Source organism: Cynocephalus volans, chromosome 1 (assembly GCF_027409185.1).
Source record: "Cynocephalus volans isolate mCynVol1 chromosome 1, mCynVol1.pri, whole genome shotgun sequence".
Classification (NCBI taxonomy): Eukaryota; Metazoa; Chordata; class Mammalia; order Dermoptera; family Cynocephalidae; genus Cynocephalus; species Cynocephalus volans.
This window is the reverse complement of record NC_084460.1, coordinates 261,619,712-261,641,912: the sequence shown is the minus strand read 5'-3', so window position 1 is coordinate 261,641,912 and position 22,201 is coordinate 261,619,712. Positions and strand designations below refer to the sequence as shown.

At 33.5% G+C, this 22,201-nt stretch overlaps 2 protein-coding genes across 8 annotated transcripts in view; one reads left to right on the top strand and one right to left on the bottom strand.

Moving 5' to 3' along the window:
* DNAH7 (dynein axonemal heavy chain 7) overlaps positions 1–511 on the top strand; it is a 246,362-nt gene extending 245,851 nt beyond the window's left edge. Inside the window, exon 66 of the mRNA XM_063077559.1 lies at positions 233–511. Coding sequence (XP_062933629.1) covers positions 233–439 — 207 coding nt within the window. The 3' untranslated portion in view covers positions 440–511. The remainder of the gene's footprint in view (positions 1–232) is intronic.
* Positions 1–22,201, bottom strand: part of SLC39A10 (solute carrier family 39 member 10) — a 118,784-nt gene that overhangs the window by 15,862 nt on the left and 80,721 nt on the right. For 6 of the 7 annotated variants that reach the window (XR_010021568.1, XM_063077562.1, XM_063077563.1 and 3 more), the window contains 5 exons: positions 17,814–17,934; positions 17,059–17,427; positions 15,835–15,915; positions 7,245–7,435; positions 3,304–3,471 (listed from right to left, as the gene is read on the bottom strand). Coding sequence is in view for 6 of the 7 variants with exons in the window: in XM_063077562.1 (XP_062933632.1) it covers positions 3,313–3,471; positions 7,245–7,435; positions 15,835–15,915; positions 17,059–17,427; positions 17,814–17,934 (921 nt within the window). In the remaining variant the exon portion in view is untranslated. Of the gene's footprint in view, positions 1–3,303; positions 3,472–7,244; positions 7,436–15,834; positions 15,916–17,058; positions 17,428–17,813; positions 17,935–22,201 lie in introns of those variants that run through there. The other variant, XM_063077565.1, reaches the window with a different exon arrangement.

The following is a 22,201-nucleotide window of genomic DNA, read 5'->3' as shown; positions in this document are numbered from 1 at the left end:
GAGAGGGGACAAGTTGGGTAATGTGCTTTTTGACAAAGTAGGTAAAAGCTATTTTTCCTACTGGTTCTAAAGCTAGTTATAAGAGCTCTAAAAAAAAATGTTTTGAGCAATGGCAGCAACACTGACAAAAATAAAACCTATTTGGGCCTCACTCTGAGAATACCATAGTAGGCTCAAATATATACAGTATAACAACCTTGACTTAAAAAGGTATTATGTACTTTTCTTCCAGATGTGGCTAAAGCCCTGTAAGAAGTTAGATATACCAAAAAGACCAAGTTATGTTGCTCCATTGTATAAGACAAGTGAGCGGAGAGGAACATTATCCACAACTGGCCATTCTACGAATTTTGTGATTGCCATGACTCTTCCCTCTGATCAGCCCAAGGAGCACTGGATTGGACGAGGTGTAGCACTGTTATGTCAACTTAATTCATAACCAGAAGATGTCATCTCCTTGTTCCTATTCTTGTTATATGGTTGAGCAGAAAGTATATTTTACTATTAAAACAATTTTTTTGGTTTAAATAAATTTGACTAAAGATATACTTAATTATGAATTTACTTATGTGCAAATGCAGCCAATATTTCAAATAATTCATACTTCAATGTAAGGAAATGTCCTAAAATAAAGACTGGATAAAGAAAACACATTGGTATATTTGCTCTTTTTGAATAACTTTATTTTGGGAGAGTTCCATAAGCATTAGGAACATACATAAAATGACACACTACTGTTGACAATGAAAAAGACAGCATTTGATCATTTCCAGCTTTATAAATTTTTAAAAAATGATTCAGTTACAAAAAAAAGTTTAGATATTTTAGCAAGTATCACCTTGCAGGACCATAATCACATTTAAGCCACTGACTTACTGTTAATGGAAAAAATTCACGCTGCGTCTAGTTACTATAGTATTTCTAAGCATAATCACAGCTGATTGAATGCAATGTGATATACACCAAAATTCATATGGATGTCACACAGTGACAGCATTGTACAAGTAACATTAATAACCTCCAACAGACACATGTTAAATTAGACTGGTCAAGCTAAAATGGAATGTTGGAGCCAAACAGAAATGTAGTGGAATTCAGATTGTCTAGTAAGACTTGAAACTATACATTAGAATGATGTGAAAACTAAATACTGGTGGAACCCTAACAAAATACTAGCAGCAACTGTTACAGCCCTCTTAAAAGGTTAAAAAAAACACTAGCAAATAAAAATAATACCATTTCTGAAAGAATATAAAACTTTATATACTTCAGCATAATAACCCATTTGCTTTAAATCAGGCATTTATTTTAAGACTGGGAGCATATTCTAGCTGTTGCTTTTCAAAAAGTTTTTAAATGAAGCAGATTTAGTACTGAAATGCAAAATCTTCCTTGGGTATAAAAACCCAGAAATGAACTATAAATATACCTTGGTTCAGAAAGCAAGATACTGAATCACTTGAAGTTGGTAGTACTAAATAAAATAACAGCACCTTTTAGCTACGTTGCTTGAAGGGCCAAGCAATGAGATGAGGACTGTCCTAATTCAGTGCCCATATGCTGAAAATAATCTATGTATAAAACTCCTACTTATTACAAGGAGGCCATGAAGAAGGCCAGAAACAATTTTTTCAAATTCAAGCATAAGTTAAAGAAATAACAACACCTAAGCGCCCTTGCTTACAGCATAAAGAAGAAACACTGGCAGTAATGTATTAATACCTAGATGCATGTGCTGCTCTCAAAGTTTTGTTTATGTTTTAAAGTTCATAGAGTGAGAGGAAAGGAACTGGGGAAAAGAAGAGGGCTAAATGAAAACATTTAAAATGGAATGGAAAAGAGTTTGGCTCTTACATATTTGAACAATGAGATTTTTAAAGCAGCTGCACTGGTTGCCAAGCTGATTTAAACAAAGCTAGCTGCACATAGTTCAAATACAGTTTACTGGCATAAAATGAAGACCATGTGGCACAAGGTGTAAACAGAAAGCTACATGCATATGAGTAGTACTACAAATTAGTAAGTCAAAATTCAGGATAAAGATGGCTTGCACTTCTCACAAATCATTCACAATTACGGTAGGAGAACGGGGCACCTAAAAAAGAGACTAATCCCTATCAGGCACCAACAGCCTATCTTGGCACAAAATGATCAAGTGATTTCAGCCTAGTTATTTAAATGTATCTTCCAAGTCACTTGGTATCGTAATAGCCACGGTATCAATGTAGTTTATCTTAATAACTGTTTTAATTGACCCTTCATGTATAGATTACAGACATGGTAAACTTGAATTTTCTGCCTTACAGCCATACTGGCAGCCACAGCATGTGCTCTCTTGGTTCCAAAGCCAAACCGGTAAAGCAATGTGAACATTCAGAATTTAAATTTCCCCAGTTAACTAGTTAGTACTGTTAAAGTAGGAAAATTGAATATTTAGACCATGTTTGGGTTCATTTCTTTGATACGTTCTAGAGAGTTACAATTTTAAGAAAACATTTGACCACATGCTCTGACCTCCCACCCTACAAAAAACCCTAAAATAAAAACAAAATTAAAGTTAAAAAAAAAAAAGAAGAAAAAAAACCTTAAACACCGAGCATTATAATAATACAAAGAACTGTTATGAATCTTTCATTAAACTGAAGCTCACACAAACATACAATCACAGATTTCAGTAGTTTAGGCTGCAAGTTTAAACACTATGCAAATATATACAAAAATAGTAACTCTAGATTCAAGAATAAGGGCTTTTCCCAATGCTAAATTCATACTCTAATGCAGCCTGAGCTTTCCCCTAGTTCCTATAATCTACTTTATGCAGTTTCAAAGTTGTGTCAAGTCAATCCCTATTACCACACGTATATATGTAGCTGAATTAAACGGCACTACAAATTCATTCTTAGTATACACAAAAGTGTCTGCCCAAAGTCCATTTAAAATATTTTTAAAGTTTAAATGATTTTTTGGTTCAATTTCTATTTCTGCATAGCCACAGATGTTTCTACTAATAAAGAGACTACTTTAGTGTTGTATATGATTATTTTTAAAATAGTCTTAATCAAACCTACATCAACATTGGTTCATGGAGTCCCATTTTCTCCTCTTTTTTATCACGAGCTTTATATTTTTAAAAGACCCCTTCATGTAGGGGAAACAGTACTGAGCACCAGTCTTTTGTGGTTAGGCTCAAATCTACGGAACTTGTAAGTAGTGCAAGCCACTGACTTTTCCTTGAGCAATGTGCATACAGTACACAGAACAGATGCAAAGCTGCATGGTAACATTCTTGTAATCAGTGATTACCGGGAATGGTCAAAACTGGATGTCAAACACAATTTTGTCTTCATAGAGGGCAATCACCAGCATGATGGCAAATCCAAACAGCAATCCTAAATTCTGAAGAACAAATTGCCCCACTGGACAAAAGCCATGTTCTTCATTGTCACCATCACCATGCAACATTTCTGGAAGCTGAAAAAAGAAACATTTTTACAAACAATTTTATATAATACTTCTGCTCAAACAAAAATTTTAAACATATTCGTACTTAAGAAAACTAATGACTAAAGTGTAACTACAGACACAGTAATTATTTTATTGAATACAATGGTGCCCATAAGACATATTTTAGTCAAATACTGAAAAAAGGAATTTTATGCTTTGGCTATTCATTAAATAAATACTAACTTTGTTCCCTCCTCACCAGCCTCCCCAACACTTAAAATATAAGCATTGATCATTTTTTAAACAGTTACTCTCCACTGACCTTATCAATTTGACATTTTACTTTATGCTAACGTATAAGACAACTTATTATTGCCAATAAAACTCTAAGAAACTATCACCACAATTCCTACATTTATATATCATAAGCTCACTGAGAAAGTAAGATTCTCTTAGAAGACACCTAATTAAAAATTGTATCATTTCTTCACTCTTTTTCATTTGAAATGCTCATTTCCAACTATGCTTGACAGCATAAACATTTACAGACAATTCCAATTGGCATCGCTATACCCTTAAGCCACCGCTTTCTTTCCAATAATAGACACAGAGAACAGCCTATCAAAGCTATCCAACATTAACCAGTATCAAGTTAAGCACACTGCCCTCACAGTGTACTCTGTCCTCTAAATATTGATAACATTTAAAAATGTTCTAAATTTTTAGTATCTTTAAAGGCATAATGCTTTAAAGTTTATACTATTCAACTTCTAAAGCATACTCTCATACATTATTACATTTAAAAATAACCCATAGATTCAAAGTATAAAAATTAAATCTCTAACTTATTTAAATAAATAAGATTTGTTGAAGAGGAAATGCATTTGCATTATTTTAAGCACAAATCCAAACCTAATCAAAATTTTGAAAGAATTGCTGCATCCAATTTTTACTTTCACTTTTCTGCAAACCTAATTCAAGTTTGCAATCACGGTCTACAGAGAGAGGGCACTGATATGCCACTCTCTAAGAAACTGAGCTTTACTCCAAACAATATCTTGGTGCTTTTGGATTTAGAGAGGAGAAATGTAGTGTTAAGTTCATAATTCTCCATTCATAATTCTTCCTACCCAGGAAAAAGCAGCATTATTCATTATTAAATAATGAGTACAATAAATCCAACCACCGTGCTCTGACAGCACTACAGGATATTTAATTTCCTAACGGTCCTGTTTAGGACCTATTTCATGCTAGTCATATACTCTGTTTAAAAGTCTATGGAAGTAGTATATAATGGCCAATGAAGGCTATATTGTTCTTGTCCAAATCTTTCACTAAATTACTTTACAAATCAACTAATGGTCTAAGATAAGGGTTAGCAAACTATGCTGAATCTGGGCCATGCTTATTTATTTACACATTGCCTATACCTGCTTTTGTGGCTACAACAGCATAGCTGACAACTGTGACAGAAACCACTACAAAAACAGATTTGAATAACTGTAACAGAGACTATATATGGTCCAGAAAGCCTAAAATATTTACTATCAGAAAGTTTACAGAAAGTTTGCCAACCCTTGGATTAAGATTGAAACCAGCAACTTCCTACAGTTCCAGTAAGAACTCTATTCTATTTCATCTTTTCTCCCCCTACCCCCACGTACTTATTGTTACAAAAACTTTTCATTTCTACTTTCCTTAATATTTAAGCAGAAACAACGTACAGGATGTTTCACAGAAATATCCCCTCTAAATATGTATACATACTAACTATAATAGGCACTGTGTCTTCACCACATTCAATTCTATCCTGAATGCCAACATTCCTCATAACCACACCTAAGAGCTACCCAATACCTACTGGTATAGCCATAACTGTTAAAATACAAAAAATGCCTCCATACTGATTGGTAAATAGTGCTACCCAAAGTTCCCTAAAACCAGACACCTCCACCTAGATATCCTATGGGTACTGCAAATGAAAACTTCCAGTTCTGTTGGTATCTTATTGAATGACCTTAAATCAATAAAAATCGTTCTCCCTATAGCCAAAATCGTCTTTCTAAAACAAAAATGTGATATTCTACTACTTCTATAGACTTTTAAACAGAATATATGACTAGCATGAAGTAGCATGCTTAATCTTTTAATGGTTCCCCAAAGTTTATAAGATAAATTCTAATCTTTTTCAAATAGCATGTTGTATGACTGCCATGATCTGGCCAACACCTATCTGATGACAGCATGAATGTAATCTTTTAAACCATTTTTTCTACTTTACATTAGAAAATACATGATTTCGGTATCATTAAAGTCTTAGAAAATCTATGTGGGCAGTTTGTTTCCTTTTTCTTGAACACTTATTTATTGGTTTTTTTCACTGAAAATCACTGTGTATTTGCCAAAGGCCTGAACTAATTTTTTTTTTTTTTTTTAATTTTAACATTCACCTTCACATATTTGTGTGGCACAGTCTGTTGTTTCTTCTTGAACATTTAGAGCATTTCCAACGTAATTGTGATGTTATAAATGCTACTACAAAGAACACTTTGGTAAGGTTTTATTTTTGTTTGCTTGCTTGTTTTATCAGTAGTAGTCAAGATCTTAGGTTATTTCCTCAGAATACAGTCTCAGCAATAGACTTACTGGTTGAAGAAATGACGCTATTTATCATTTGGCTTACTCATACACCCTTTCCCCTGCTTCTTATAAACTCTTCTACATTAAGACTCAGCTCAGATTTCCTATTGCAGAAAAACTTCCCTAATACTATCCCCAAATTTTTAGCCAGCCTCTCTGTAGTTCCACAAACACAGTGTACCACTCTATCATAACACATAACAAAAGAACTGTAATTAATGGCTATTTTTTTGGTTTTTCACTAAACTGTAAATCCTTACTATAAAGACTCATGCTTTTTACATTTCTAGCTTCCTAGTACAAGAATTAGTTTATTCATTTTTCATTAATACCAATTGTGAGCTACATTTCCAGCAGTATGAGAAATAAGATAAAAATACGTGACCTCCCAGAGCAGAAATTCTATGATTAAAAATTTAGACTATATAATTTTGAAATGAGACTATGTGATAGATCTACCAGGAAGAAAAGTTAATATCTAGTTAAAAACAAAAACAAAACAAAACCTAACCAAATTGTTAGTTCTGTAAATACCAACATTTAAGGTAAAATTAAAATAAAACTAATTGTTAGTGTTTAGATTTATTAACTTTAACCTAAAGTTAGAAATAAGAGAAACTACATAAATCCCTTGGAATAAACATCATTTCCTGTAGAAGACTGGCTTACCTAACAGGTACAGTATTTCATTCTTGTTTGCCATAAAGCAAGCTCAAGAAATTATTTTAACAATGATAAAGCAGTTCTACCTCAATACCATAAAAATCTTCATTGTATAAGAATTCTATAATTATCTCTCTAAAGATATTGATGATTATTTGAATAGTAACATCATTAGGTCAGAAATTTTCATTCAGCATCTCAACTGGTTTTTACAAAAGGAATCCTCCTACTTAAATGACTTTCTCTAATAGATTTAGGATATCATGTCTTTAAAATGGGTTATATTTTTAAAAAGTTTGGCTTGAAACCATTTCCAAAGATTTCTTCCATTTTGGGAAGTTGTTTTTTTTTTTTTTGGTGTTGGCCCGTTCAGGGATCCAAACCCTTGACCTTGGTGTTACCAGTACCACACTCTCCCAAGTGAGCTAACCAGCCAGCCCTGGAAGTTGAATTCTATTTGCAGATTTAGTACAACATAAAAATACAAAATATCTTACCATATCCACCAAGGCTACATAGAGGAACATGCCTGCAGTGATTGCAAATATCCAAAGTGTGATGTTATTGGCATACTGACCAACAGCTGTGCCTATGAGCATGCCTATGTAAGCCATCATGGCAGAGAGGAGGTTGTATACAATTGCTTGCTTTACAGTCATGCCTGCTTTAAGGAGAACTGCAAAATCACCTGCAGTTAAGACATAATGGGAGAGTTTTAAAACCAGCATATTAAACACAAATTTGGAGAAAACTAATAAAAAAACAAAATTAAGAATAACATAAAAAAGATACACCTTTAATAACTGATATCTTATTACATAAAAGTTGTATTTTACTTATTAAATTAAACCTTAATACATGCAAAAACTTGGATGAATCTCAAAGATGTAATGCTGAAAGAAGACAATCTGAAAGGTCATATGACATTCTTAAAATGACAAAACTATAGTGGTGGGGTTACCAGGGGACAGGAGTGATGGAGAGGTGTGACTACAAAGGGATAGCATGGGATAAGGGGTGTTGGGGTGATAGAACTGCTCTGTATCCTAATGGATTTTTTGTTTGTTTTGGTTATCATAATGGTGGTTACACAAATCTACATACCTCTCAAAATTCAAAGAACTGTACACAGAAAAAAAGTCAGTTTTACTGTATGGTAACTTAAAATGTGAAATTCTTAAAGAAGAAAAACATCAAGAAAAATAAAATAACAGTTACTGCTCTTTTTGTAAGCAACAATTAAGAGCTCTCTGCTCTGACTTCTGCCCTTTTCCGAAGGGAAATGGCCTAGGAACAGAGGTAACAGGTTCTTTAAGTATAGTTTATGATATGTTTACATTTAGTCCCCACACCACCCCCCAAAATTAATCTTATTTCTGAAAATCCTAAAAATGTAAGAATAAAAGAGCTCTTTCCACCATCTTTCTGTGCCACCATAATGGTGTGCATAGAAGGTTCTGGGCATCAACAATGCTGAAAAGAGAGCAAATGTCAGGTTCTTACGAGGCTGTGCTCCAGTCATTCTCTGGTTTCTAACTGTGATAATGAAGCACGGTTACATTGGCAAATGTGAAATCATCCCCAAGCATGGAGCTGAAGTAAGACTAAAACACACAGAAGTGAAAATCCTGGCATTCCTTTTTCTAGGGATATAATACATACATACAAATAAAATGACTCAACAGGATACCCAATTCCCCAAAAGAATAAGAATAAAGAGACTATTCTCATTCTTCTGTCTAAAGTTGGAACATGGGGGGGGGGGAGGGAGATTAATTACTGCTCAGAGAGATATCAATAGAAGGGCAAAATGCTGCTAGAGATAAGTCTTGAAGCTAAAGGGCCCAAAGCAATAGCCTAGGGCTGGCCTGTTAGCTCAGTTGTTTAGAGCATAGTGCTGGTTAACACCATGGTCCATGGTTTGATCCCTGTACTGGCGAGCCACCAAAAACAAAACAAAACAAAACAAATCAATACCTTTACTTATAATTTTGTTTATTTTAGTTATTCAATGTACAAACATCCAATTACAGAATACTGACTAGGCTTGTTTCTTTTAAGAAAGGATCTTAAAATCTACATATCTAAAAATACATGATTTGTTCTTTCCATAACTCTCATGGTTACAAGGTCCTAGTCTATAACAAACAAGTAGAAGTTATTTAGCAACACAAAAATTAGTGCAAGTCATTACTTTTTCATGTTCCAACAAATTGCTACGAACTACATACTGCAACATTATTTTGGAAAGTTAAACTAATGCACTTGAGATTATCAACCAAAAACTGCCATTCTCGTTTCTACCTAATATTATTTTCCTTATATCTTTCCCCCTGTGATCCTAAATACCTTAATTCTTCTGCTGAGTCTCAGATTTAATATCAGCTTTTATCTCTTCTCTTTCCTGGAGTTTCGTTTAATTTCCTCCAGTCTTTCTTTCTTAGCTTTCTCTAAGGAAAGAGCTCCTTAAGTTCTTCCTCCACAAATTTCCCCTCCATATTTTCAATTATTCACCCACCAACTGTGTTAAAGGTGCAATTTCACTTAGCAGAGGGTTAGGTAATACAAAATGAGATTACAGAACTGTCTTTTAGGTTATAAAATACATTGTTTCCTTCTATAATTTCATAATGTGGTTTAAAAAGGAGTATTATTTAATATTCAGTGAACAAGTGTCATAGGTACAAACTACACCAACTTGTTGCCTCTCCTGATATATTACTGGATAGCAAGATGATTTACTTAACTCCTGAGTAACAATCAAACAGCAGGAATTAACTAATCAAGATTCAAGATAAACTACTTTTATTTAATACTTTAAAAAACTGAAGTACAACTTATGTACACAATTTTTTTTTTGATGTAGAGTTCTATGAATTTTGACAAATACACATACCATGTAACCATAACCACCATCAAAATATAGAACTATTTCACTACTCCCCCGAATTTTCTAGGCTGCTTACCCTGGATAACCAATGATTTGTTTTCTGTCCTGATAGTAATGCTTTTTCCAGAACATCATATAAACATATCATACAGTACATAGTCTATTGAGTCTAGATTTTTCACTTAGCATAATGCATGTAAGATTCATCCATGTTATTGTACATATCAAAAAATTCCTCCTTTTAATGCTCAGTAATATTCCATATATATCACTAGCTGAAGGACATTTAGGTTGTTTACAGTTTTTGGCAATTAGGAAGAAAGCCACTATACACATTCATAAACAGGTTTTTGTGTCAACATATGTTTTCATTTCTCTTGGGTAAACTATAAATGGACTGCTGGGCCATATAGTAACTGTATTTCTACCTTTAGAAGAAATCACATTCCTACAGCATTGTATGGCAGTTCTAAACGTTCTACATCCTTACTAGCTCATAATGACAAACTTAGCATATGAAATCTCATGTGTTTATTTACCATCTGTATACCTTTAGTGAAATGTCTGTCTGAATCTTTTGCCCATCTTTTTTGGTAGTGTTTTCCTGTTACTGAGTTGAGAGGCCTTTAAATATTTCAATTCTAAAAGTCCTTTGTCAAATATATATTTTCCAAATTATTCCCCCAGTTTGTGGCTTGTCTTTTTTTTTATTCACTTAACTGTCTTTTGTGAAGAGTTTTTAATTTGTATAAAGTCCATTTTAATACTTTTTTCCTTAATGTATCATGGTTTCTTAGTGCTGTATCTAAAAGCAGTTCGCTTAACCCAGGACATAAAGATATGTTTTCTTCTAGAAGTTTTATATTTTTAGATTCTCCATTCAGATAAATGATGTATTTTGAGTTCATTTTCGTCTCTGGAATTAGGTAAGGGTCAAAGATCTTTTCTGCAAGTGGATGACTGATGTAACATTTGTTGAAAAGACTATCCTTTCTACATGAAATTTTCTTTGCACTTTTGTTGAAACTAAATTGCCATATATATATGAGGACTCTATGCTCTGTTCCATTGATTTATGTGTCTGTTCTCTTTATGTGTCTATTCTTTCACCAATATGAACTGTTCTGATTACTGTGGCTTCATAGAAAGTCTTGACATCAACTTTGTTGTCCTTTTTCAAGATTCTTCTAGCTATTCAAGTTTCATTCCATTTCCATATAACATTTTTAAAAAGATCATTCATTTCTGCAAAAAAAAAAAGCCTGCTGGGTTTTTTATTGGGAATGCACTGAATCTATAGGAAGAATTAACATCTTAACAATACTGAGTCTTCTGGTGCCTGAACCTGGTATAACTCATTTAAGTCTCCTTTGATTTCTTTTGTTGGTGATTTGTAGTTTTCAACATATAGATTCTATGCATATTTTGTTAGATTTAAGCTAAGTATTTCATGTTTGGTGCTACTGTAAATAGTACTTTTTAAAATTTTCAATTTATAATTGTTGATTGCTAGCATACAGCAATATACAAATTGTTTTTGTATAATCTTTGTAACAAGTGAATTATTTCATTTAAAATATATCTTTGGCCTAATCTAAAATTATAAATTCTCAAAGGAGGTTTCTGCATATTTCTCCCTGTTTTTCCACCTCCCTTCTCCATAAGCACCTATATAAACATTTAAAAAAATAAGTCAAAGGAATCCCCACAACTGAGATTTATACTGAACATGCAAATCTATTCATCTCTTGATAAATCAATATTCCTTCCTTCCTGCTGACAAAGGATATCATTAGCACAACAAATGAAGTATGCCTGCCAAAACTGTTAAATTAATGTGATCCAGTGCTATAGTTATGTTAACATCTGCTAACATCAACAAATATATTTTTAAGGTTCTTAATTCTTATTTGAAATAATGCTTGTATACACATTAAAACTCTATATAAATCTATACAGTGACTGTTCAATCTTCCCTGGATGATTTAGCACATTATGAAAATCTTATTTTGAATTTCTATTTAACCCTTAATAGACTTGAAAGGAAAGGAAAAATGTACAGCACTATAATCTCTCTGAGCTGAGTCTTAATAATATGGCTATATTTATTTATCAAAATGTTATTTCCTTGAAGTTGAAACACATTATTCATCATTAAGAAGAAAGTTTGGGTTATCTGCCCTTCTGGATTATCCCCACTCATTTTTCCTTTTCTTGGAGGCTTTCTTATAAATTATTTTTCAAATGCTTATACAGCTCCCTACCGAAGGAAGGTGAAAAAAGTGAAGAGAATACAACAAAGTAATATTGTAACTTGCTTAAATTCAGCTACACATGTTTGGCAAAAACAGAAAAGTGAGAGTAGTGACTTAATAATTCAGGCAATTTCACCCATTACCACACCCCAGAGCAAACATGAAACGAGAGATGTGGGTTTGCTATTTTCTTGGATGGTTTCAATTTCTTCACACTGCTTAAGAGTGAATCTCCCTGAGATGTATTGCTATTCTAAAGTTCTAAGGATCATTCTTCATATTACATTCCTAATACAAACAAAAAACAGACATGGTACACCCCTGGAGAAACAGCAATCTGTTCAGAAGAAGAACACCAGAACTTAGAATTACTGACTGATTGAGGGTCAGTATCCAATGTATTGCAATGTAATTTAAATACATGTTTTTCCCCTCAGGGTCTGACGTTAGTACAGAAATCTCTAAATAGTCTTCAGAATTCATAATAAAAATGTAACTAGGGAAAAACAGGTTTTAGAGAAAATAAATTATCCTGAAACGTGATGTTTTATGCTGCTTTGTCACCATCTTAATCTATGAAGTGGGGAGAGGACTTCTCCCTTATCCACCTGCCATCATGTTTCTATCTCTTGCCTACAGGAAACTTCTCTGTGCATTGGAGTACTAAAGCAGGAGCTTCTATGCCTCTCTCCACATCCTGTTCCTCTTCAAATGAGTAAGAGTAGGTGATCTGATCAGAGTAGGGACATTCACTTGACCTTATTTTACCAATGTGCACCATTACTATGCCTTAATGGCAAAAATTAGGCTCCACAATCACATTTTTACTTCCTTTATGGTCAGTAGACCACATCCTATCTTGTTGATGGATACAAGAGCCAGAACATTTCTGTAACCCCCATAGGAGGAAGCTGGGTCATTTCTTTATGTTCTTTCTTCCCTAGTGGCCTATCCAGCTAGCATATGGGGCAGTTTATATCGATTTAGGACTAGGCATTGGGGGAAAATATACATTTTCTTGAAGTTACATTCCTTTCCCGATTGCAAAGTTCAGTATACTTTGGATTAAAGTTTCTTCTCACAGCAGTAGCAACATCTCAACCTCTGGTAAAACAGGTAAGCGTTTTGAGTCTGTACAACTCTCTGAGGGGTCCTGACCCAAGTAGAGTTCTCCAATCTAGTTTTTTGCCGGAGCTCTGGATTGGGTACCAGGGGCTTACCTAGCCATTAACATATGTAGTGCATTTGTTCTACATGGAGTTATCATTCCTTGTGTGCCATTCCTTCTATGAGAAACTACAGATAGAAAAAAAGGAGTAATAGTAAGAAGGCAACCATCCTAATCTCCAAAACTCCTTATTTTCAACTCTGTGCCTAAGTGGATCCTTCGAGGTTAGGGCAATTCAATAAAACCACACTTAAACACAAAGTGGCTTGGCATATTCCATTTAGGGGGCAGTGGGTGTATGGGTAGAAAAGGAATTTGGAGTTTTCCTAGTATACTATGGATGTGTGTGTGATTATCCAAGTCTGTTAGAAAGTTTTTTTTTTAAGTGAAAGATTAAAATATGAGGCAATATCTTACTTATATATAAAAACCAAAAGGAAGTCTTGATTTATATTACTATGGAATTGGGCTAAAGGCAGTATTTGTTAGAGAAAAATATAAGATGTAGGAGTAGTATCTGCACACAAAAACGCTATAGTTTAAGAAAAAGGACATCTAAAAAGGCAATATAGTAAGTATCAAAAAAAGAACCCAGAGAAAGTAAGTGATAAAGTTTAGAAAAGAGGAATCCAAGGCATGAGGTAGGGGAGGACAATAATCAAGGTAGAGAAAGACTCTTAACACAGTAAACTAGAAATAGAGGTCTGAAAAAGAAGGATGGTATACGCAAAAGCAACAGGTTCAGGCACCCTCACTTTTTAGCATGCTTGGTGAATCGTGTTTAGATGAAATGGAAAACATGCAACAGGATGTATTGCAGGACAGGTTGGAAAGGGAGGTTGAGGGCAGAAGTAAAGGTCATTGAAAGTAGGACTAAGGAATCTAGCTTAACTCTATATGTTAAGGCAAGCTACTGGAAGACTTCGATTACATAACCATGTCCTGTTTAAAAAAATATATTTGGCAATAAGGTATATGAAACGAACTGGAACAGAATGAAACCATACATAAAGACTATGGAAACTGTCCAAGCAAAACAATGAAGGCAGTGGGTAAAGGATAATGGGGCACGAGCAGATGCAAGATTACGTGTCCAAAGTTGGCAAAATTAGAAAGAATCAAGCCCTAAGGAACCAGTACCAAGTATGGACTAATACATTTTTCTATTTTATGTAAGGAGTTATTAATTTTTAAGGCAAACTATATGAATAAATTCTATTCAAAACAAGCTACTGTTTTTCAATTTACGGAAGAAGAAAACTAAAGCACCACTGCACATGACTAGAAAGTTAATAATAATTGTAAACCAATAAATACCAAGAAAACAAAGAAATATTATTTTATACCTATTAAACTGGAAAAACTGAGAAACTTAATGCCAAGTGTTGGCAGGGATGTGGCACACAGTAACTCTCACCAATTGGTGGTTGGAAATTACATTAGTGTAGCCATTTTGGACAGTGACATGGTACTTTGTAGGCATGCATATCCTGGGAACTGTCAATTCGGTTCCTGGGTATATACCCAAAAGATTTTCTCTCAAGAGCTGATAAGCACCAAGTTGTTGATAAGCACAAGGGGTTAATAAGCACCAAGATATTCAATGCGGCACTGTGGTGACAGGAACTTAAAGACCACAAGGTGTGTCCAATACTAAGTGCTAAATATGTAAACGGTGGTGAAAGCACACGTCTGAGTACTGGGCAAAAGCAATAAATTAAATTAACTCATGATAACCTGAATAGAGGTTTAAAAATATAATGGTTAATAACATAAGGTAAGAAAAAGAATGGGATATCACAATACAGTGTAAATAAATTAAAATACGTGCATTTAGAACAAAAATACACATTGTTTAGGAACACCTAACAATTATACAATAAATATAAGAGAATGATTGTCTGTATCAGGAGAGGAAGATGGAAGTGAGTAGAAAGATAAAAAAAAAAAGAAGAAAGTCCAACCTAAACAAGTGTTTTACATGCGATTATTATAGTGGAAATCAAAAATAAGCATGAAAACATACATAAAATGTTTAAACAAACTTTTTTTGAGTATTAGTTCCACTTTATTAAAAATCACATAAAAAACTAACACAAGCCTTTTGAATGTTAAGATTATAAAATATTAAATATATATATAAAATAAAACAAAGAAATCATCCAGCCCTCTTACTTTATAGATGAAATAAGAAGATTAGAAGTTAATGATTATTCCAAAACCTCGTGCTGGTTAGGTGACAGAGTCAAGAGTGCATCCCAATTTCTTTAATAACTATCCAGTTCACTTGTTTGGGCATCATTATTATCTTTCCATCATTTATGAAGAAAGACTGCCTTAGGTACATCTAGGACAACTTTCAATTATGTAGTCTACAAACTTTATCCTGATCCTTTAAAAAATACAAATAGTTTACACAGTATATAAAATAAAATCTAAGTGGGCTAACAACAAAATCTGTCATTAAAATTAAGGAATTGTATTTCTTTTTAAAAGGTATACTCAGTGAACGAGTCATAATCTATGATCCTTCATCATAATAGCATAATTATGTTACTGAATGCAAAGAAAATCACAAAGAAATCAACATTTCATCAATCTTAAGCACCGTTTTTTTCACATTTTAACATCAGGATATGTCTTATAATTAATGACACTTTACACATGCCATCAGCCATTTTTTACATTTTAACATCACTGAAATTTGGACGCACTTAGAGTTGAAGAAGTCTTAGATTTAATAAAATCTGGGAAAAATTTTAAGGTTATATTACCTAATTCATGTGGCAGTTCATGACAGAAGACAGCTATAGAAGTACTGATTCCTCCAGTCAATCCAGCACTGAAAGCTGCTCCTGAGTAGGATGGGGGAAAAAAAAAAAGGAAAAATTGGTTTTCCATTTTCATTAATGATGATAGATGCAGTCTCTTTCACCTATCTAATTAATTACGTAATATATGAGTGACTCATCTATCTTACACACACTACAGTTTTCCAACATTTAGTAGGGTACAATAGGTGTGTGACAATCAGAGAAAGACCTATTCAACGAAAGCAATATTCCAAATTGAATTAAACTCTCTATTTGTGTAACCAAACTCACCAATAGCTTGGGAATAGTAATAATGTTCAGTGTTTCAATCTCTGAGTAATACTTTGATGCTCAATTTTAAGTCTTATAAGTCTATGATTGCACTTGCTCTCTCACATTTATATTTACAGATATTTAAATGGCTAGCATTCTTGTCCAAACTTTCCTAGGCTTAGAGTATAAATGGTACAAAGTATTATTTGTCTGATGGTCTTGAGAACTGAGATTGGATGTATTAATGTACCTGATCTACTAGCAGAATTCTTTATTCTTTAGTAGTAACAGCTACTGTGGATTAAAAAATATGGTCTCTGCTTTCTGAAAGAAACCAAAGCCTGTTTCTGGGTGATTAATAGAGTCTGGATCTCAAAGAAAATCACATACTGATCACATTTAATGTCCTCCTAAACTGGTAATACCAGTTTATATTAGCAAAATTCTAATATATTTGAATTTGGTACAAAGGCTTTTTATGTTGTAAAATTTTTCTTCACCTTTTCAAAATTGTGAAAAATTTATTAAACCCAATATTAAAATTAAACTGTCCTCTTTCAGGGATATGTAAATGTATTTAATAATATAACGCTAAAGATAGCCTTTTAGATACATGGTGACTTTGCTTTGAATGAGAAATCAAGTTCTTAAAGAAGTATATTATAGACATTTGTTTACACGTTCAAAAACTAACACTGAAATTATTCCTTTACACCCCCAAATATACCTATCAAACACAAATAGCCTTTAGAAAAATCAAAAGATAGGAGTACTGTATGATAGCACATTTGTTAAACTCCAGATAGATTTTAATCTTATGTATTATAGTTCATAAAATTAGTATAGACATAGTGGAAGAAGTCATCATCTTAAAAAATGACAAATTATAATCCAAATTTCAAGTCCACTTACCAATTGCTAGCCCGTCACTGAAGTTGTGGATGCCATCCCCCATGATTACCATCCAAGCAATATTAGCTATTCCTGTTTCTTTCAGATCTGATCCAGAATGACAGGGACCATGTGAATGATGAGAATGTTTGTGGTGCCACTGATGATTATGTTTCCTCAGCACAGTTTTATTCTCATCATGGTGGTTATGTGCAGTAGCATGGAGATCATGCTCATGAATGGCATGTAATCCATCACTGTGAGAATGGTCCATGATCTTCTCCTCTTCTATACAAAGGTAATTTTTAGGAGGGGATTCTTGTTGGCCTTCTAAATCTGTCAGTTCAGTTTCATTAAGTCGATCTTCAGAAACAACCGAGTCATCAGTTCCTATATTTATAACAAAGGACATGCTTTATTAACAAGTAAATGCTTGCATATTTGCTAATTTAAACTCTGGAAAAATTGCAGTATAATGAACATTTCTTACACAAATGTCTTTTAAAATTCTTAAATATTATTTCTCTAAAATTATTTGGACACCATTTCAATAGAACAATGTTTTCTGGAGTCCAATCAAAATTACGGCAGAAATTAACAAAACTAAAGTAGCAAAATCACAATTAGGACACTCACATTTAAGGAAATATATGTTAGGAACTAGGATTAGAAAAGCCACATAAACAAGAAATTTCAAAAAACACAAACACAGTTTAGAAGCAAAATTTCAATTTTTATGTCTTAAAAGTTTCTCTCTAGTCAGAACTATGGTCTACCAGCAAGAGGCTTGAGTTGAAGCCAGTCAGCATCTGGTGTATTATTTAACTTATGATCTGAAAGCTTTCTTCCAATAGTTGATTCTTCTGTGCTCTGCTTCATAAACCATTTTTGTTTTCCCTGAAAAAAAGTCTGACATTAGTATAAAATTTATAGCCATAATTAGCAACAGTATTAACTTATTAGCACCTATGGAGACAACTGGTATTAACTTTACACATAAATTATTTAGAAAAAGGGTGAGAAATTTTTTTTAGAAGTTAAAGAATCTAACAAGAGGAAAGAATATGAATAAATTTGTATTTTTTTGGAATACTCAACTAAGAGGAGGTTCAATTCATTTAAAGCTAAGAATAGAATACATAGTAATTATTACATGTAAACCAAATGAAACGTGCAAAATATATATAATATCTCTCCTATTTAATAGTGTAAATTTTTTAAAAAAATAGTGTCAGGTAACAGGAAGTTCCAAAAAACTAAAGCTTATTCCTTTGAATTTCATTCTGTATTTAATGTAAATCTCACATTTCCCCGAATGTAATATAACAGACAGAGTCAAACTGAATTAGAATCCTAAATTTGTAGTTTACTTCTGAGACTTGGGCAAGTTTGTTAAACCTAGTGAACATACAATACGCTTCTGTAAAATGAAAATAAGATTCTTATGAGGATTAAATGAAGTGGTGTATAAAAATGACCTATCACAGTAACTAACCCTTAATAGCTTTGTAATAAAGACAAGCTCCTATCTGATCACTTCATAATCAGACAGTGAACATAATTTAATTTTTCTCAATTAGTTATAAATACTAATTATTATATTTCATTGTTTAGGTTTAAATTTTTCCTATCATATGCCTTAATAGTTTGACTTTTTTACTTTCTTCTTTTATCAATGTAACTACCACAAACAACTCTCCCAATTTAAACTTCTGCCTCTAATCTATGTTAATTTAAGAAAACAAATAATGAAGTATGTTACAATAGTGTGAAAATAAATGTCAGTGTTCTCTGTGAGATGCTTACCAACTAGCAGGGCATTCTTTTGTTGTTAGTTTTGTTTATAGGCAATAAACTATATTTCAGATGTTTAAGTCTATCTGCTGCATAAGTAGGCTTTACAACTAGTTGAGCATATGGTAGTCTCCAAAGATGGCCACGACAATTTCCTCCCTCCCTGTGTGAGTGTTATGTTCATCCATATGAAGTGGAGTGGAGCCCTAGAATTTTGGCTCTCCTTTTGACTTGTTTTGACCAACAGAATGCAGGAGTGCCAGTTCTAGGACTCATCTTAAAGAGGCCTGGCAGCTTTTGCTTTTGCTCAGGGAAGTCAGCCACTATACTATGAAGAAGCTAAGTCTTGACTATGAAGGGAGGCCATGTGGAGGAGCAACAAGATGCAGACATGGAGTGAAACATTCCATACCTTGGAGCCTTGCCCAGCCTAGCCCAGGGGCCAGCTGAATTTGAATGTAGTAGAGTGAGTGTGACTCTAGCAAATGCCAACTAGAGCAGAAGAACTGCCCAGCTGAAAACCTGCCTAAACTCCTGACACAGCATTGTGAGAAATAAGAAACTGTTCATGTAAGCCATTAAGTTTCAAGTTGTGTTGCTTCACAGCAACAGTTAACAGAAACTTGAGAAATAGAAAATATTCAAAAGCAAATAATAATATGGAGCTGTCCTAAAGAAAATAAACAGCAATTGTGAGCTGAAGAAAAAAAAAGGAGAGAGAGAAAGGAGGAGCCAACGATAGCACAAAAGCCAATGAGAAGGATATAGAAACTAAAAATGCAAACACCAGCTGTTTAATTGTTTTGGTTCTGATTGCCCACATTCCTAGAAACTTGCCAAATCATTACCCTTGGGGCCCCCAGTTTGATGGAAAAAGTCAGCATCGGGTATATTATTTAAGTTACAGTCTGAAAGCTTCCGTCCAATAGTTGATTCTTCTATGCAGACTGTCAAATCTCTTCTATTCAAGCAATTTCTTTTCTTCAAAAAAATGCCATATCCTTTTTCATCTTAGTTACTTATTGTCCTATTTATCATAAAGTAGATGCATTGACTTATCTGGCCAAATTCCTTTCTTTGATATATTTGAAGAATTCCTTACTATTAGAGTACCCCTCAGCCCATCAACGGTTCTCCTTCTAGTTTTTTATTTCCCACAATTTCAAGTTTACAAAAAAAGCTGCCATGTTTCGGGGATGCCATTCTCTTACATCAGTTTCCTTTGCAAAAATAAATGTGTTTAATTTTGCCAGTAAGTTTAGGTTCAAAATGAAATTGAGTAGATTAAATTATAAAGAAAATTTGGGTTTTTTTTTTTAACTATCCCTTGAAGTAAGGGCTACATTTTATCCTTATGAGCAAACCACACAGTCTCTAATGTTTTGTACACATTAAATACTTAATATTTGCTGCTTCAATGTAAGTAGGCCCACACAATTGAAGTGAGGATTTAGCAGTAATTCTAGAACTTCTTAACATATTTTGCAATATGTAATTTATTGTAGTGAGACTCTGAAATACTTGTATTTCTTAAATCTAATCAACTCTCAAGTCCTCTTATTGATTCTCTCATCTAAATAATTCTCTTATTCACCTTCTCTGCCCCATTGCTTATGCCATGACCCTAGTTCAAGACCCCATCACCTCTCTTCCAAATTATTCTACAGTAATCTCCTTAGGCAACTCTTATTTCCCTACAGCCACTCCTGTCTTGGATCCCTCCAATCATATTTTATCCTCTACTCTTCTATGAGAATAAGTTACTTCACCTTCCACACATGATCCTTCAGAAACCAAATGCTGTTAGATCTCTTTCACTTTTCTCTAAGTTGAACCTTCCCAGTTCCTTTCATCATCCCACAGGTAATACTTCACTGGGCTTACCATCTTAATCACCCCTCCTTTACAGGCAATCAAATATGATGATGTCCTGACTAAAATATGGTAACTAAAAATAAATACATGATTTGAAAAATGAAATGAAAACACCGACGAGAAATAAGATTTATTTCCTATAACTTAGATGGCTACTGAAAATCATGGGAATGAGTCACAGTCACACAGCTAGTTTATGTGTGCTGTGGACTGATTGGATGTGTCCCCCGAAGTCCATACATTAGAAGCTTAATTCCACTGTAACTGTTGAGGCTGGAAAATCCTATTATGGTAATTAAAAGGCGGGGCCTTGAAGAGGTGATTAGATTGTAGGACTACACCGTAGTGAATGGATTAATAATGGTTATCAGGGGAGTAGTTCTCAGCGTTTTAAAAGGAGAACATGAGAGTCTCTCTCTCTACTCCACCATTTTCTGCCATGTAAGACCCCTAGAGGTCACTGTTGCCACCACCAAGACCTTCACCAAATGTGTTGCCTGGACTTTGGACTTCCCAGCCTCTGAAACTGTAAGCAATAAATTTTGTTTTCTTTATAAATTACACAGTTCCAAGTATTTTGTTGTCAGTAACAGAAACAGACTAATACAGGGTGTGAACCAGAATCATTCCCCCTGAATTCCAGTTCAGAGCTCTGTTCCAAACTATACTTTGTCTCAAGGGGATATATATAAAACACATACATATGCAAATAAAATATATACGTAAAAATAGCATAAAATTGTATCTTAACAGTATACTACACATATTAAGATCATGACTATCCAGAGTTTTTGAGCAAAAAAAAAAAAGATATCTGGAATCAACTAACAAAATGTAAGAATTTTGCTAACTCTAACTCTTTTTTTACGGAAAGCTTTACTTAAACAGAATATACTGAAGATAATCAATGTTATTATTATCACAAACATGTTAGTGAGATATATTCAGGAAACAGCTTTAGAAGTAGATGTGAACTGATGTAACCAGGTAGGGGTGTAAATCATAATAAATGACAGTAGCTCTGAAGTTACTTTCTTGGTAAGAAAATTAACTTTAGCTATGTTTTATTCTCATAAATGTGACGTGAAACACGGACAGCTGCACAACAATCAGTGTATTTAATCAACAGTCCAAACATCTTCTCCCAAGTGGTACACCACTCTTGAAAAGAATCACCATTTCAATCATTTCATTATATTTTCTCCCTTCAAATCCTCTGTAATCTGACTTCTGTTTACTCCTTATACTTGTGCCATTGGCAAGGCACTTCTGACAAATTGTTGTATGAAAACATTTTCATTGAAAGATATAACAATGAAAGCCACTTATGACTAAAAATATTACCTAAGACAATTAATGAGACTTGCTTCTACTTATACATTTTTACATTTTTACAATATACATAAACTGGCCAATAACTTTTCCATCCATTTAAGTCAGTTAGTTATGCAATCCAAATTAACTGAAACTGAGACTGCTATATCTTGGTTATAAA